The 18,547-nt window shown below is 44.2% G+C and overlaps 1 protein-coding gene across 1 annotated transcript in view; it reads left to right on the forward strand.

Moving 5' to 3' along the window:
- GLUD1 (glutamate dehydrogenase 1) overlaps positions 1-18,547 on the forward strand; it is a 37,623-nt gene that overhangs the window by 1,197 nt on the left and 17,879 nt on the right. The window contains exons 2-4 of the mRNA XM_036265016.1: positions 12,667-12,747; positions 13,738-13,793; positions 14,523-14,586. Of these exons, the coding sequence (XP_036120909.1) occupies positions 12,667-12,747; positions 13,738-13,793; positions 14,523-14,586 (201 nt within the window). The remainder of the gene's footprint in view (positions 1-12,666; positions 12,748-13,737; positions 13,794-14,522; positions 14,587-18,547) is intronic.

The following is an 18,547-nucleotide window of genomic DNA, read 5'->3' on the forward strand; positions in this document are numbered from 1 at the left end:
GTAACCACCAAGTTATCCCATACATGGTTTAAATTTTGGAATGTGGATTTGGCATATGCAGTCATATTGCTTTCTTTGAGAAAATAAAAGCATGGGGTTTGTGTGTGTGTGTGTGTGTGTGTGTGTTTCATTTTTTCCTCCACTAAAGTGCACAATACATTTTTCAAGGTGCTTAAAAGTAACCTAAAATAAGGTCTTGCTGGAGTTTGCAGAAAACTCTAGGATTGTGCCCTTTGTCTCCAGAAACAGGTTACAGCGTTCTGTTACACCTGCTGACTTCTAAGAATGATTTTTAGAAACCTCTCTAAAAAGAATTGAGCACTGCTGGCATTCTCCGCTGGGGAACAAAGGTTGCTTTAAACTGTTAAATAAATGATTTACTTAACTTGCTGAATTTGCATTGACCCCACCCACTCTTATGACTTAATCTACAGAGCTTTCTTTTTATCTTTTCCTCTGTTTCCTGTTCTAAAATCAACATTGAACCTCTTTGACCTCCGATTTCCCTTTCCAGCTCCAAAATTATATAAAATGTACATACTGTCAATCTCCTACATTGCCTTCCTTCTTGCCACTCTCTTATTCTCTTAACCAAGTATACAAATTCAGACTCCCAAGCAAAGCAAAAAAGAATGTTGGAGAAAGGAGAGTTAGCAAATATTAAGCTGCAGTGGTTCTTTAAATGGATGTCAAGTTCATATTACTATCTTGTTATCACTATTTCCCAGTTGCTTAAAAGATATACAAATAAACTTTCTTTCTGCAGAATCTGATCTGATTACTCCAGGTTCTTTATATTCTTCGGTTCTTTGTATGTCAAGCCCTCACCTATCTCTAAATCACAGCTCACAAACTCACTAAAGCAACTCAAGTTGACCATAGTTTGTCAGTCCTCTTCCTCTTGTTGCCACAGCAGTTTTAATACCATAATATTGAACCTAGCAACAAACTGCATCAGCCATCCTGAAGCACTGTTATCGTAGCACCTGCTGACTAGAGTGTGGTACGATTTTCTGTTCCATTGTGCCATTTACAAGACTGCATGCCACTGAAAGTTCTATTAACTCCAACATGTAAACATTGAGAAACTGAACTTTAATAAGTAGTAGCAAGCATTGCAAGATAGTGTACCATAAAAGAAGTTGACCTCTATAAAGTGATAGGTTTATTCTTTTTTTGGAATTTGCAAGTATGGAAAGAATAGGTTTGAGGAGGGCTGTATCGCTGTGAAAGTTCTACAATATTTCAGTGTGCTTAAGGTAATGAACAGTGTACTAAATGCGTGATCAGGAAAAGTGTGGGTACCGCAGACTTCCACGCTCTGCTTTCATGGCTCTCCAGGTCTGCCTACCCATGGATCAATCACCCTTGTCTGAGTGCAGAGAATGTATATTCTAAGAGGAACTTACTTTCAGTGGGTTTTTCTTCTCCAATTAAACATTTAAAGCTTATATTTATTTAAAAGAAAGTTGTTAACCTCTTTGGTTCCACTCTGGTCTTAGAAATACAGAAAATATTAAATATCGAGATTGTAAAAGATGCTTTGGATTATCCCTATAAACGTCACTAGGCCTTCCCCTCTTGAGCACACTGAGCACACTTCTCCCCCCCACTCTCTGCTGCCTTCTCTGACAGTCTTTACCCAGAAACCTTGTCTGCCCCTCTTTATCCTTTTCCCAACCCTCAGCCTTCAGTATCCAATCTGTCCTCAAGAGCGACTTTATACCTGAGTTTTCCTAAATAAAATTCTCAAGGTTAAAGCAAAGAAATAGAAGTTCTCATTATAATCTCTGTATGGGTAACAGGTGGTTTTAAGACCCAGGAGTTGACTGACGTGTACTTTATTCCCAGTAAATATTTAATAATACATGTTATTTCTGTCTTCTCTCTTCCCACATACCATATTTTACTGAAGCCATTAGATTTTCATCTGTTAAGGATTCGCAAAGACCGTGCAGCACACTCATAAGGGCATTTTAAGGGAAGCCTTAATATTTTCAGCAAAGATGAACACAGAATTTCTGCTAGAAGACTTTTTCAAAAGTTCTTCTTTATGTGTTTAAAAACATAAAGATTGTTTCTGTTAACTTTCTCAGAATAAATTCTGTATTTTATTGGCCATGGCTCTGCCTGAGACCAATCTAACCTTTTAAAGGAAGGTTATCATTTAAAAGTTAGTTTAAGCCCGGCCAGCATGGCTCAGTGGTTGAGCTTCAACGCATACACCAAAAGGTTGCTGGTTCAATTCCCAGTCAGGGTATGTGCCCAGGCTGTGGGCCAAATCCCCAGTGGGGGGCATGCAGGAAGCGGCCAAGGCCAATCAATGTTCTCTCTCATGGATCTTTCTATCTCTCTCTCTCTCCCTTCCTCTCTGTCTCTCTCTAATATCAATAAAGAAAAAAAAAAGGTTTTTTTTTAAGTCAGTTTAAGGGGAAAGTACAGATAATAGCAATTAATTGATGTTGGAGCAATTTGATTTTCTCTTCCAGCCTGTCCTTCCCCCCTCTTGTCTTCATAGTAAAACTATTAAGTTAAAATTTCCTGTGACTGATTCTTCCTATGGTAGAATTTTCTAAATTATCATCATTTAAATAAAGTTGATGGGCTGTAAGTAGAATCCTTTGCTATATTAACCCTAAATCTTCTATATACCTACAAATATAGTACCCCTCCAAAAAAGTGTTCCTTATATTAAACCATTGAGTTGTTTCTTAAGGGCCAGAATGCAAAAAGGAAACTGTAGGAGGTAGATGGTCATTGTTCTTGTCTTTGGGCACCAGGAGGCAGGGGTGGAGGCAGCTGTCCATGCCCTTCAGCCTCTGGGGCACTATTGTGTGGTGAAGGGTAGACTTTGGAGAAGACTGCAGAAAGTGCTGTAACACCTTCACTGAAGAAAGTGTTTAATCCGGAAGTTCAGTTAGATGACAGGAATTCATGTCTTCTACCTTGTAGCCCTTAGCCCTGAGGTTTTTGTTGCTGCTGCTGCTGCTGCTGCTGTTTCTCATGTTTTTAGTTGAAAGTGGAACTGTGTTGCTCTTGTAAAGGCGTCCTGCTCGCTCATGCGCATGCGCACTTCGCAGGAACTGCATCTAAAGCGGGCGGATAAGCACCAGTGTGTGTTAAACTCCAATAAAACTGACAGTGTTGAAATTTTAAGTTCAAGAAATAACAGTTAAACATGAACTTTCTAGTTTTAGTGGAAAGAGGGTTTAGCACTGTTTTGTTTGTTTTTAAATGTTTATATTGATTTTTAGATAGAGAGGAAGGGAAAAGGAGAGGGAGAAATATCAATGAGGGAAAAACATCAATTGGCTGCCTCCTACACGCCCCCTCCTGGGGATTGAAGCAACAACCCGGGCATATGCCCTGACCGGAATCAAACTGGTGACCTCTTGGTGCATGGGACAATGCTCAGCCCACTGAGCCACACCAGCTGGGCTGTTTGTTTTTTAAATTGATTTTAGAAGGAGAGAAATAACCATTTGTTCCACTTATATATGCACTCATTGGTTGCTTCTTGTACGTGCCGTGACCAGGGATCAAAACTTGCAACCTTGACATGTGGGGACGACGCTCTAACCAGCTGAACTACCTGTCCAGGCCAGAACTGGTCTTTTTTTTTTTTTTGGTCCAGTTATGTTAAAGATATTAAGGGTTCTGCCAGGAATCAGTAAAAACTATAACTTGAATGTTGAAGAATTCTTAGGCAATAGTCTCTGACATGAGGTTCTAGTATTTTTTTCCTATTTATTTTGCATAGTAATTAGGTTTTATTACCTAATAAAGAAAAAAGCCTCTAATATTTTAATGCAGTGCATCGATTCATAAGTGGCCTATAATCGCTCTACCCAGCAAACCCTAGGTAAGATCCGTGTGTGGCCCCGCTGGTCCACGCAGCGGGAACTGCAGAGTGCGAAGCAAGCGGCTAGGCCCAGTCCTTCCCCAAAGTAACTGAACAGTCTTAAACCCAACCCTTACTTAAAACCGGGCTAAATATCCAGATGAATCAGTGTGTTCCCCTTTTCAGAGACAGAAATGAATGCCTTTATTGATGTTCTCAAAACAAAGTATTGATGTGCAAAACCCTGTTGATAATGCCAGGAAAGGTTCTCTTAAGGGCGAGAAGACTGCCCGGGAGTGGGCTGCTCGGACCTTTGTAACTGCCTTCACAGAGGGATAGCAGTGATAGCTAACATTTACTGAGCTCTGTGTCCACCAGGCGTTTGCTAAGCTGTTCACGCACCGTCGCTTTTCTTCCTCATAGCAACCTCGTGAAGTGCACTCTTGTTTCCAGTTTTCAAGTGTGGGTCCCAGGCTGAAGTGTGAAGTCTCCTTTGGCAAGGTTACACAGCTAGCAAGCAGTGGAGTTGGGGCTTAGACTCCAGCCACCCACCTTCTTAATCTTATTGTCTGCGATTTATTCATGTCAAAAGTTACAAATTGTATCTGGGGATAAGCAATGATTGAGAACCAAGTCATGCCGTGGACACAGTGATTCTTAACACTTTGGATCATCTGAAATTTGTTAAGAGCATTAGAAGACCTACCTTATTCCCAGAAAATAAATGTGTGTTCAAACTCGGTCATAGGTGAAATCTATAGAGGCCCATCTATTCTAGTTAGTTAGTTAGTTAGTTAGTCAGTTAACAAAATAACATTTTGAAGAGTTTTCCATTAAAAGAGGTTTGAAGAGCTTTGATACGTGAATAGTTTAATGTGTAGCCAGAACCAGCATTTCTCTATTATATGTATCTTTAAGGGTTTTCAATGGAATATTTTTTAAATGGCTTTCTTCTGAGTGGCTCTTCCTTAAAAACAAACATCTTTGTTTATCAAGAATTGCTATTATTTCTCTTGATTGTTCTTAGAGTCAGACTCTGAGACCTAATTTTCTGAATTCTTGGCTGGAGGAAAATATGAACATGACACAAACAACAATTACGAAGGTTGTTAATAATGTGACCGCTTCTGCCATTTATCATTGTCACAGATGTCAACACACACCTTTCAGAAAGCATTTTGTACGCACTGGGCCTTAGGCTTAACATGAACCCTTTTTAATCTCTTACCAAGAGAGAAACAGCAAAGGAATAATCAAAGGTAATAGTACCCAAGTTGGGAACTATGTTCGTTACAAACTATAGACTGTTTTCCAAGTAAAACAGTTTTTCCATTCTGTGGGGTTTTTTCCTTGTAGGCGACAGCTTTAAACTTTATGTTTAAAGAACATTATTCAGTCCATGGGGATTTCTGATAGTTAACGTGTTTATTGCATGTCTGTAAATTGCCTTCTCTGTGTCAGGTACCATACTCTGTGCTGGGGAACTATCCATAAGGGGGTTTAAAAAACAAGAACAAGAACAGATTTTTGTTTGTTTGCTTGTTTTTTTAAATGTATTTTCATTGATTTCCCCCAAAATACAGCAGAATCCAAAATATCTTCTGCACTACATTGTTCTCTCTTTGTTTTAAGCTCAGTACGTTTTCCTTTTCCAGAATTGTCTTTAATGACAAGGTACAAGCACACCGATGTGTTGCTGCGGTAGGAGCTCGGAGATGCTCGGGAGAGGCTGTCTTGATCTGGAAGTGGGGAGGCTATAGAAACTGAATAGGGGAAAGGTCATGTACGAGAGAGAAGTGGAGGGTCGGCTTCAGTCCAGGCCTGAGCTGAGACTGTGTGATGGGATCATGGGGACAGGCTTCGTAAATGTGAGAAGTAAGGTTTTATGACATAATAATGTTAATGTGTTTGGTCTCTTGCACCACCCTCCCTCCCTTCCTAACACAGAGCTCCTAATATCTATGTAATTCCTGAGTGATAGGGATACTAGAAGCATCTCTTGTCCTAATATTTGGTCTTTAACTCCAGTTCCCCCTGCACAGAGCTTCTAAAACCCTTGTCATTTCCTGGGTAATGGGGACACCTTTTAATCTAATGAGGCAACTCTTGGTGGGCTTCTAGATGGCTTCAAGATGGCGCTGTCCCCCGAAAGATGAGGCCTGGTAAGAAGCTTGGAACTCTCAGCCCCACCATCCTCCAGGGAGGGGAGAGGAGCTGGAGGCTGAGTTAATGATTCATCAGGCCTGTGTGAGGGAGCCTCCATAAAAATGCCGGAAGGACTGGGTTTGGAGAGCTTCCCGGGAGGCATTCATGTGCCAGGAGGGTGGTGCACCCCAACTTCTCAGGACCCTTTCAGTAAACCAGTACACGTAAGTAAAGTGTTGCTCTAAGTTCTGTGAGTCATTATAGCAAATTATGGAACCTGAGGAGGGGGTTGTGGGAGCCTATAATTTGTAGCCAAGTTGGATAGAAGTGTGGGCACCCTGAGCACTCGATTTTTGTAACTGAAATGGGGAAGAGTCTTGTGGGACTGCGCCTGTACTGTGGAGCAGGCAACAGCTCTGGAGTCAGTGTCAGAAGTGAGCTAAGTCACAGAACACCCAGTGGTGCTCGTGGAGAACTGGAGAACGGCTTGGTGTGGAAAACCACATGCATTGGTGTGAAGTGTGTGAGCAGAAAGTTTTCCTTTGCTGTTTGCTAGGTGGGTAGTGAGAAGCCGAGAGGGCACAGAGAGCGAGCAGCAGTGGACCTGGGAATGAAGGGGCGAGTAGTATCAGAGGAAACAAAAGGAAGGGACAGATCAAACATTTTGAAGAAAGGACATTGTTACCCAACAAGTAGTATGTATGGATTGAAGAGTCAAAGATACCTCAAACTCCTAGCCTGAGACACTGGTAGGAAAAATGGTGATATCAGAGACAGAAAGGTGTTATTAGGAAAGAGGGATAGAGTTTGAAAATAAAGGAAATCTGGTTCAAAGTGATCCTTAGGAACATTGGAAATACAGGCAAAGACTTTCTCAACCTGCCCTTGCAAAGTGCTGTCTCTGCCCGCGGTGCTTGCCCCTGCCTTGTCTCCTGTCCACCTGTAACTATTTTCCTCCCTTAAGATCCATCTCACATATCAGCTAGACTTACGAATAATTTATATGAAACTGGATGTCTGAAATTTCGAGCCTTTACCCTTTTGAACCTTTTTATACCACGTTACTGTTACCTTTTGCTAAATGTTTTCCAAGTTCACAGTCATCAGTTTAACTGGCATCCTTTCCAATACCTGTTTGGGTTGAAGGTGTGACTAAGTTCACCGTTAGAATTATCAGAATAAGGAATCTATTAAAAATGAACAAGATTCCCCCTTTAAGTGCATATTCTGTGTTCCATTCACTGAGCAGTAAGTTAAATACTGAAGCACAAAACGAAGCTGTGTATCCTATAGATGTGTGTGTACATAGATGCAGGGAAGTGGTTTGGGAGGGCACATGTACACTCAGGTTGCTCAGAATGGTCACCCCACTGGGGTCACAGTGGTATTAAGGAGACTTTAGCTTTTTCCGTATTTAAATTTTGATAAAAACATGCATGTGAGTTATATAATTTTAATGAAAAGAAAGAATGACATATTTTCCATTTTATTTTTCAAACGCCAGTTAAACATTTGTTTCCCAGAAAACTTAAGTTTGTCTCTTCAAATTGCTTAAAATAAAGATTCTGATCATGAGTAAAACACTCAATTGTTTGTTCCCTGTGTTCTTTTTCTTTTCTCACCCGAGGACATTTTTCCCCCCATTTTTGTTCAGATAGAGTGGGAGGGAGGGAGGGAAGGGAGAGAGAGAGGGAGAAACATCCACGTGAAAGGTACACATTGAGTGGCTGCCTCCCCCACATCCCCAACTGGGGCCGGGGACAAACTGCAACCGAGGTGCATGCCCTTAGCGGACACTGAACCGGGCCTCTCTGGACCGCGGGCCGACACTCTAACCGCTGAGCCAAACCGGCCAGCGCTGTTTCCCTGTGTTCTTAAACAACAATGCTCGTCACTGTCTAGAACTAGTAACGTGTTTGACTTTGCTCAGCGCCCATACTGGAGCTGCGGGAGGCTCCCCGAGACTGCCAGCAGTTCACGTGCTCACCCCCATGCGCCCTGGAGCCTCTGTGTTCTGCCGCTCCGCTCCTCCTCTTTAAGTTGTCCCATCCTATTGAGAGTTAGGAAATTATATTCGTATTAAGTGAGAAAATAGATTCTACTGAGTAAATGGAAGAGTGCTACTGCATGAATTTTAAGAGTTCTGAGGCTTTTCTGGGGATTCTGCGGTTGCTTATTGACAAAAATAGTTTCTGAAAAGTGCGAGAATACAGTTGGAAATTGGATTTCTGATGGATAAATCAAACCCTGTTAAAAGATAAAAGTTTTGCCCTGGCTGGTTTGGCTCAGCGGTTAGAGCATCAACCTGCGGTCCAGAGGGTCCCGGGTTCGGTTCCCACTAAGGCACGTACCTCGGTTGCAGTTTGTCCCCGGCTCTGGTCGGTCATGCGGGTGGCGGCCACTCGACGTGTCCCTTTCACGTTGATGTTTCTCCCTCTCTCTCTCTCCCTCCCATTCTGTCTGAACAAAAAATGGAAAAATGTCCTCGGGTGAGGATAAAAAAATTAATTAATTAATTTAAAAAAATAAAAGATAAAAGTTTCACATAATTTTAAAAACCACTTGAGTTTTCATGAATGTGTTGAATGACTCACCCTAAGAAACAGTGCTGACCTAGTTGCTGGGAGCTGCGTGCTTCTGGCTCGTGTCAGCAAGGGGAGAACACTGGGCAGATGCAGGCTGTGGTTTCCAGCCCTTTAAGCTGTGCTGTTTTCTTCATCACCATGGCAACTCCCGCTGGTTTGTTCTTGGTTGTTATTTCTCCTACAAAACTTGGTGCGCACCAGTCGTCAGGCTCCTGCAGACAGTGAGGAAGCCGTTGGTAACGAAGCAAAGGGCAGACCGCTCTGTGCTGGTGTCGCTGGCGGAGGGCTGCATCTCATTAACATTCCGAGACATCTGGATACCAGTCGGCTCAAAACTCACTTCTCTTGAGAATAAAAGGGATGATTTCAAAGTTCCCATTGTAAAGTAGGTGCTTAATTCTATCACCAGCCCTTCCTCCAACTTGACCGAATTTGATAAATAATAAACATTGTCATGGGTGGTGTTTCCTTCGTTTCTCTGGTGAATTGAAAGCACAGATTACTCTGTAGTCCATCAGAAAGCTGTACTTGATTAACAGATACTGCCCTAAACTCTGGATACAAAGAAAAACAAAAAGGTTTTAGACTAAGGTTTTTACCTCCTCATTTCTGCCCCTGTGTCCCATCTGAGCTCTGGCCCTGCTCACCGGTAGCCTGGAGGAGAGGCTAGGTTTTATAGAAAGGGACAACGTTCAGACTGCAACTGTGATCCTCCTGGTTCATTTTGGTTTAAAACATTTTAAGGTTCTCCGGTTCCCTGTATGTATATGTATATTACCTGTTATTTGGTGTTATTGAAAACTTTTTTTTTTTCAAATTGAGTATTCTGGAAGTATCAGGCGTCCAAAAATGCTAGGTTTTCCCTTCCTTTCAGAACTTTGAAGTCTCTGCCATCATTTTGCCCTTCAGTACTCCAGTTCGCTCATTTCTCCTGATCCACTGAATTTACCATTTTAGTGAAGTGTATCTGCTTTTGCAGCCATTCTTGGGGCCCGGTAGAGTGTGCTGCAGAATCTTCAGGTGACAGTGTGTATTGAGGACTTGTCTTTGGTCTCCAAAGAGGGGGGAGAGCAACTAGCTTTCCCTGCCTGTGGTTAACACCTGCATTACTGGAGTTTGTTTTGTCTTGAGTGTTGCTTCAGAGTATTTTATTTATGGTACTTTGAGATTTTGTGTTTTTCAGATTAACAGTTTAAGTAATTTGTTCTAGCTTATCTGCCAAGTTCCAGAAATAAAAACATTTCTGTACCACTGATTAGTTAGAAAGTTAAAATTAAAACATGTTTCTTCTTCAACCCCAGCAATACCACCTGCATTGCCTCTGGGCCTCTCTGAGCCCCACCCTAGTCTGTGCGGCAGCTTCCCTTCCCTGACAGCTCCTCCCCGCCTCCAGCTACCGGAGGTTCTTCATTGGCTGGTAGCCTGCAGGCCTGCGGTGGGAGGTAGTTTAGTTTGGGCTGCTGCTGCTGCTTCCTCCAAGCCTTGCAGTGGAGCTGTTGATGGGTGTGACTAAGAAAGAAAATTTCACTTTGCAAACCAGAACTCCTGAGTTCTGTCCATTGGAAACCTGTTTTTTGTTTACATGTACAGTTCTGACTCATCATTCCAGGACTTTTGCAATGAATGAGACTTTTTATTTACACCCTTTTGTAGAAGGAGGGGTCTAGTTTCTAATTAACATCTGTGTCTAGAATACATGTTCCCCCTGCTGTCCAAAACTAGTGTTTCTGTGAAACCTTTTGTAAGGAGAAATGGCATAAATTATAGAAGAAATTACCATTAATTTACATGGGAAAAGTTTTGAACATTCTCAGATCCAAAAAATGACATGCGAAATACCACCTAAAGCCTAGAGCAACACTAACGTATTGGAAGCAGTGCCTTTTGCCCGCTCAGGGCGCCTGCTGCCCCCGGAAGGGCCGTGGCAGAGCCGGTGCTGAGCACCCTTCCGTGTGGTGGAAGTGCGTGTCTCTGAGTTTCTGATCAGCATGAACAGGCACGGCGTGGGTCCTTCATAAAGTGAAGAGGGATAACTCGGGCCACAGGGTGGCCGCAGCATTAGGATTGCTATCTGATTTATGAGTATTACTGTTTCAAGACACTTTTTAGTTTCCTGCTGAATGTATTAATTATAAGCATTGAGTAAGAGAAAGTAACTTAAGACAGCAAGGAAAGTTAAAATAACTTAGTGACTACTTCCACAGTCTCTAAAGGGTAAAAAAAAAAATCAAAGTTCATTAAGCTGCTTAAAACCTATCAGGTTAGACTTGAAAAGAATTCACGCTTGCCAACACTTTGTAATACTTGTAATAGCCGTGGTAGCAGTTGAAACTGAGGTGTCGCCTCACGGGCATGGTCCTATGCAGTCCTGACAGACGCCTGGGAGCAGCGGTTGCCCCTCCCCGGGAAGCAGGTGAGACACCCAGCAGATGCCCCAGGCTGGGTCAGTGGCCAGAGAGTGCTGGGCCCAGGCCTCTGGCCTAACGCAAGTTTCACTTTTCATTTGAAAGGCACAAACACTTGGGTTGGTTTGGTTTGGTTTTGCTTTGCTGCATAGGAGGCTTTTGCGGAGGAGGAGACAGCTCAGTCTTCCCAGAAGACAAGCCACGGACACATCAGGACCTGCCACAGGCCTCAGTGCAAATACTTCATTTACAAATTGTATTTTGATTTTATCTGGAGTACATTTTAGGTACTAGTACTTTTGCTTTTTAGTACTTTTTAGTCCTTTCATGATATATATGGACACTTGGGGTGAATCATGAATAATTTAACATGTATATCTGAATTTAGTGCCTGGCTTTTCTCCTTCCACCTTAGTTTTAAGAGTCAGTAAATATTCATATGTTGTTCAACACGTGTTTGAGTACCTAATGCATGCCATTTCCTGTGTCAGGAGTTGGAGCAGCAGAAAAAGCAGTCTGTCCTCATGGGGAGGCCAGGCTGTCAGCAGAGAGAGGACACGGTCAGTGGTCAGACACTGAAGAGGCTATAAGGGGCCGGAAGGTGGGGAGGAAGCAGGGTGGTCAGAGAGGGCTCCTTGGAATAACGGAGTTTTCAGTAGGGACCTGAGAGAAATGGAGAAGGAAGCAGGCTATGCAGACATGTAACCAAGTAAGTTTATCCCACAAGTATTCTGAGAACCCACCTTTCTAAATATAATTATTTTATTTTTCTAATAGGCCAAAGAAATATGTTCAGCCTCTGAAGTTGCTCTCTATGATCACATACACAAAAGATAAAATTCTCTTAAAACATATAGAATATGTTTTCTGAAACAGAAACTAGGTTTTAAAATGACTAGGGATGTTTTCTCAAACTACCAGTTCATTATTGTATATTTCTGTCTGGAACTCTCTGAGCTGTGCCTGGGTCCCCCACTTTTTGTGACTCCCCGTGGAAGTTGCACCCACCTTCACTCAGATGCCCTACGTCACACAAGCACACACAGTGCCCGGAGCCCCGCCCAGGGTGCGGTCCAGCAGCAGCCTCGCTCAGGCCTACAGGGGCCAAGGAGCAGTAGGCCCTTGGAGTACCACATGGCTTAGCCCTGCAAAACCTGGAAGGGTGATTGGCCAAGACCCCGAAAACCAGAGTGCTGGGCACACCTAATGTGTGCCCCTCTGCCAAACACCTGTGCCGCTAAGTACGGGGCACCACGGCTCAGAGGCGCTTGTCCGCTCGGCCACCGCCCTCCGCAGTGAGAGGGATGCTCATCCCGGGAGGGAGCCGACTTTCTCAGCTCTCGTTCCTGGTTGGAAGAGGCTGGCTGTGGGTGCGGGCAGGGACAGCAAGGCTCTGAGATTCCCATTTGCAGTGAAACCTCTGTTTAGCCATCTGACATCCCAGCTGAATCTGTCGGACCTGTTGACCACCCGTTCGCCCATATCTGTGTGTTGTCAGAATGCAAACTTCTTTGAGTCCCTGCTACCAAGTCACCCAAACCAAAAAGTAGAAGAAAATAAAGCTTTTGCTGAGTTAGTTGTCTTCCTAAAAGTGTAAAAACCATTCCTTTGAAAGTAATTTTTCCTGGTTTTTCAGAAGGATGTTCTAAATGCACCCCCTCTTTCTCGCCCCTCCCTCTGTGAACGCCAGGCATTCGCTACAGCACGGACGTGAGCGTGGACGAGGTGAAAGCGCTGGCCTCCCTGATGACGTACAAGTGCGCTGTGGTCGGTGAGTGGCCGCCTTTGCCGTCACCCGAGAGCTCTTGGGGAAGTGTCTGTAGACAAGGTGACTTTTAAGGTGTTAGAGAAATAGGCTTTAGCAGAACTGATCTGTTTGTTTTACAATATAAGGCTTACATCATTTTTCAGTTAGTCTTAATTAAGATTTAGTATTTTTTTAATGTTTGTGTATTGTTTTTTTATTGGTTTTAGGGAGAGAGAGACATCAGTATGCGACAGAAACAGTTGGTTGCCCTCCTGTACGTACCCCAGCTGGGGACCGAACTCGAAACCTTGGCCTGTGCCCTGGCCAGAACGAGCAGGTGACAGTTCAGTGCACGGGCAAAGCTCAGCCAGTAGAGCCACGCTGGCCAGGGCTCGATTTAGTGGTTTTTTTTAATGGGAAACTTTTTATATCAAGTGATTGGATTTTCTCGAAGCGCAGAACCTTTGTTTAAGGCCCTTTCCATATTCAGTACTTAGACCAGATCAGCAGAAGGAAAATAAATGTGTATTTGCTTTCAGAAGTAGTGAGGCCTACTGCGCAGGCCCGCGCGGTAGTGAAGCATACGCGCAGGTCCGCGCGGTAGTGAGGCCTACTGCGCAGGTCCGCGCGGTAGTGAGGCCTACTGCGCAGGCCCGCGCGGTAGTGAAGCCTACTGCGTAGGTCCGTGCGCGGTAGTGAGGTCTGCGGCGCAGGTCCGCGCGGTAGTGAAGCCTACTGCGTAGGTCCGTGCGCGGTAGTGAAGCCTACTGCGCAGGTCCGTGCGCGGTAGTGAGGCCTGCGGCGCAGGTCCGCACTGTAACTTGCCTAGGCTGTCATTTCTGCATGCTGGAATCTTAAAGTGCACAATTTCAGAAGAGGTCCATGTGCGTTTATTGCTCGACTTTTCTACAGTGAAAGCTCAAAGCCTCGCACATCTTTGTAACATTGTGCAGTGCCTTCTTCCTCTTTAAGTGTGTTAGCCTTTCTGCCAACAACTTTTGGCTTCTCTTTCAGATGTGCCATTTGGGGGTGCCAAAGCTGGCGTGAAGATCAACCCCAAGAACTACACTGTGAGTATCAGAGTGAGGCCGCACGTGGCCGTGCACAAAGGGCAGGGCCGCCAGGTGTCCGTCCCCCAGACCACTGAGGCTGGTGCGTGGTCTCCATCTATTGCTGTCAAAGGAATGGACAATCAAGTAGATAATTAGCTCATGAGTGTTCGCCATACAAGAGGCCCCCTGCTTAACGTCAGTGTCCTTCCTCATTTTCTTACTTGTTCAAGGGCGATGACTCTCCGTATTCTTAGGTGCTTAAATCCATGTTTATAGTTGACTACGATCTGAGATTTTTGTATCAAGGTATCAAGATTTAGTGACAAATAACTAATCTGGTAAAAATCTTACTGTTTATGCTGTCAGTCCAAGATAATTAAGCTAGTTGTTACTATGTTTTTTATAGTACCAAATTAATATCTGTATACAAATACAATAAATATGATTTTATTCTTTTAAAAATTTGCCACTTAAATGAAAGTATACCATAGAGATTGCTCACACGGTTTTATATTAATGAAGAACAGGAACTGAGGTTTGAGCCCTACTTCCACTCTATCGTCTGTGTAACCCAACCTCTCTTCTCATTTTCTCATCTTTAAAATGGAAATGCTGCTTTGTGAGTTGTTCTGAGAAAGCTGAGAAGCTACATAAAAATGTCCTATAAACAGAAAATCCGATGCGACTGTTCTCTGTGCACGCGGCCTGTCTGGCCAAGCCCCTCACTGCTTTGTGGGTTCTCCGCAGGACAACGAGCTGGAGAAGATCACGAGGAGGTTCACCATGGAGCTGGCCAAGAAGGGCTTCATCGGTGAGTGCCGCCTGCCGGCCTCGGCGCAGGGGCCGACTGCAGGGCGGCGGTCTTCGCCTGCATCCCGCTTCGCACATGTGCGCATGCGTAGGGTTTTCTGCTTGCTTGGCGAGGCTGGTTCTGTGATGAGTGTGGTGGGGAGCCCGGGCCTCGGCATGACACGCCGCTCGTGGGAGCGTTCAGGGCCCGTGTGCGGTGTGGACGCCGGAAGAGGCCACTTCCACCTCTTCTTGTACATGGTAACGGTGTTGGTCACTCAAACAGCACTGTACAGTCTATTACAACTTCCAGAAAGACCGAGGCCACGCTTTCAGGAACGGATAATGCCCGTGTCATAGACATTTTTACAATGGAAAAGCAGTCTGCATGGTCCTGCTGTTCTGATAGCGCTGAGAAACCTGGTGCCGTTTGGAACGGGGGCTCGCGCTCGCCTGTGCCTTCAGGGCCGTGGGCACCCGCAGAGGTGGGAGCGCGCTGGCGGCTCGCTCTGCTGTCGCTGGCCGGCTGGGTCCTGCGGGTCTTCTCTGTGGCTGTCTTGCACCCATGTCAGAGGCACTGGTTGTCGGCACACCTCCTCTTCCTCCCACCGCTGGGCTTGCACTGGCCAGTGAGCTGACTACCTCCTGCGCAGAAATGCCTGCTACTCCGGAGATTGTGCGTTGAAGTCATGTTCAGCCTATGGATAGACTTCACAATTTTTTATATCATATTTCCTTTTCCCTTAAATCTCAGAAGCATTTCATAGTCTTCAGTGGTTTCGTACTTTATTTAGTTGTATTTATTGCCCATTATCCAGAGTATATTCTGCTTAATTTTCTCTATATTGACAAGTATCTTGGAGTTCCAGAGGTTAAAAATCTGGAGTTCCAGAAGATTCATTGAAAGTGAAAGCTTAAATACCAGCAATTTGACTTGTGTGCAAAGAAACTCATTCCTTCTTAAACCACAATGCAGCCAAACCCTCCTCTGGTCCTAGAGATCTTTGTAGCGTAAGATGGAAGCAGAAAGATTCTTTCTCTCCCGCCAGGGCACACGCTTGTCCTGGCGGACCTGTGGACTTGGTGATGTTTATAGCTCTTGTGTTATGCCTCCCTTTCCACGGAGAGCAGCAGGGGTTTTGTTGTTGTTGTTGTTGTTGTTGTTGTCTTCTATTGTTTTTTTTTTTACAAAGACCTCTCCAGGGTTCTTAGGAAATGTTATTTATTTATTTATTTTATTATTATTATTTTTTTATCCTCACCGGAGGACATTTTTCCATTTTTTGTTCAGATAGAGTGGGAGGGAGAGAGAGGAAGAAAAAGAGAGAGAAACATCGACGTGAAAAGGACACATCGAGTGGCTGCCACCCGCACAACTCAACCAGGGCCGGGGACAAACCGCAACCGAGGTACGTGCCCTTAGCAGGGACCAAACCCGGGTGTCTCTGGACCGCAGTCCGACGCTCTAACCGCTGAGCCAAACTGGCCGCGGCGAGAGCAGCGGTTTTAGCCTGCGTCTGAGTCCTGGCCCTTCCACACTGCATCAGCTTTTCAGTTTCTGTGAATAGCCTCAGCCAGCGTTGACGGGGTCGCATTGGCTCTGAAGGCCAGTTAGTGAAGTGTTGCTGTCTGAACCATGTTAAGTCTCCCAGTCCCTGACACTGAGTGTCTTTCCATTTGTTTAGGGTTTTAATTTCTTCCAATGAAGTTTTGTAGTTTTCAGTGTATAAGTCTTACACTACTTTTTTAAACTTTATTCATAAACATTTTATTCTTTTTGATGCTCTTCTAAGGAATATTGCTCTGTGGGATCTTCTCTTGTGAGATCTTTGATGTCAGGATAGTAGTGGCTAATAGAATGAGTCAAGAAGTATTCTTTCCTTTTCTATTTTTTTAAAAATTTGTGAAAGGTTGGCGTTAATTTTGTTGTGTGAATTTAGATATCACCATTGTAAACTGTTATGTTTGCAACCGTTTACTTTGTAAACTTTGTTTAAAAAAAAATACCCTTGCAATAGCCCAATGTCTCCAGTAGAACCCTTTTGTCAGAGGATGAGGTAGAAGACAGCATTACTCCTTGTCAGTGGGAGGCTGGGCTTGGGTAGTGAGACTTCGTGAGATTTATAAGATGCCTGAAAAGGTACCAGGATGCAGGCTTCCAAACTGGATGGGGGAGGAGGGCAGAGTGAGGAAAGCAGACAGTGACGTTTCAGTTGCCTTAGGCCAGTCCTGTGTCCATTGCATCTTAACTTGTACCGAAAAGTGCAGTGTTTAGCACCTTGGACCCTGAAATGCAGAAGAACATTAAAATGTACCTATATTGCTGCTTTAAAAGGAAAAATTGTAGAAAGGACTTGAGTATAGGTGTTAGAACGAACTTTATTTTGGGGAGACTTAATACTTTAACCATTTTAAAGTTGTATTTTTCCTTTTATAAAAACACAGTGGATTTGTATTATACAATCGAAACAATATAGAAAGCTGTAAACAAGGCTGAAATTCAAACCCAATGAACAAGTTTGCACATATATTTCTAAACTCAACACGTGTGCACGTGGAAGTCTGTGTGCATAGATACTATACAGAGAGAGAGAGAGAGATAAATGGGATCATATACATGGTGTGTGGAACCTGTATATTCTCTCATGTCTGTTTTGGTGATGGTGCCAAGTCATTTGCATGGGTGTAGATCATCCTTTTTTTTTTTTTTTTTTTTCTTTATTGGTTTTTGGAGGGAGGAAGGAAGAGAGAGATAGAAACATCGAACATCGATGAGAGAGAACACTAATTGGCCACCTCCTGCATGCTCCCCACTGGGGATCAGGCCCACAACCTGGGCATGTGCCCTGACCAGGAATCAGACCAGCGACCTCCTGGTGCAGGGTCGACGCTCAACCACTGAGCCACACCAGCCAGGCTAGATCATCCTTTTATTCTCACTATTATTGGTACAAGTATTTCTACGTATTTCTGCCTTTACAGATTTGAGTGAGCATCATTTAACACATTTCTATCTGAATCTTACTGTGGCATCAGCAGTGTGTTGTCGTGGGCACCTGCTGCTGCTGTGGGCCAGCTTGTTATTCCCCAACTGTGATCTGAGGATTGAAAGCCAAGGCCTAGAACTTACATACACTGAGAAAGTTTGAATGGGAGGTCAGAGCTGCACTCCATCACGGGGAGAGGCGTTACGGGCGCACACCATTGCTTTGGCAATGTGTCTTTTTTCCGTCTTCTATTTGCTGAGAGGAGGGCTTACACCTCTAGTAAGCAGTATGTTGCTATGCTATCTCACACACATATACTCTCTAACCACAACAGTCCTCTCTTTTTAAAATGTGTTTTTATTGATTTTAGAGAAAGAGGAAGGGAGAGAAAGAGGAACATCGATCGGTTGCCTCCCATACACACCCAGACTGAGGATCAAACCTGCAACCTGGGTATGTGCCCTGACCAGGAATCAAAACTGGCAACCTTTCCGTGCACAGGATGATGCTCAACCAACTGAGCCTCACTGGCCAGGGCCACGGCAATCGTCTTCTTCAGAGCAAGATGGCATTGTCACCTCTGACTGCAGTTTAAGGGACTGAGATCGAAAAGGCACTTGTTTGCCTGTGCTCACATGTGCAGAAGTCCTGCTGAGGCTGTATCTGCACATACAGAAGTTCTGCTGAGTGGCTGTATCTGCACATACAGAAGCACTGCTGAGGCTGTATCTGCACATACAGAAGTCCTGCTGAGTGGCTGTATCTGCACATATAGAAGTCCTGCTGAGGCTGTATCTGCACATGTGCAGAAGTCCTGCTGAGGCTGTATCTGCACATGTGCAGAAGTCCTGCTGAGGCTGTATCTACACATACAGAAGTCCTGCTGAGTGGCTGTATCTGCACATACAGAAGCACTGCTGAGTGGCCATATCTGCACATACAGAAGCACTGCTGAGTGGCTGTATCTGCACACAGCTATTTTCCCAGTAAATGCCA

The sequence above is a fragment of the Molossus molossus genome, unplaced genomic scaffold (assembly GCF_014108415.1).
Source record: "Molossus molossus isolate mMolMol1 unplaced genomic scaffold, mMolMol1.p scaffold_m16_p_17, whole genome shotgun sequence".
In the NCBI taxonomy this organism is placed as follows: Eukaryota; Metazoa; Chordata; class Mammalia; order Chiroptera; family Molossidae; genus Molossus; species Molossus molossus.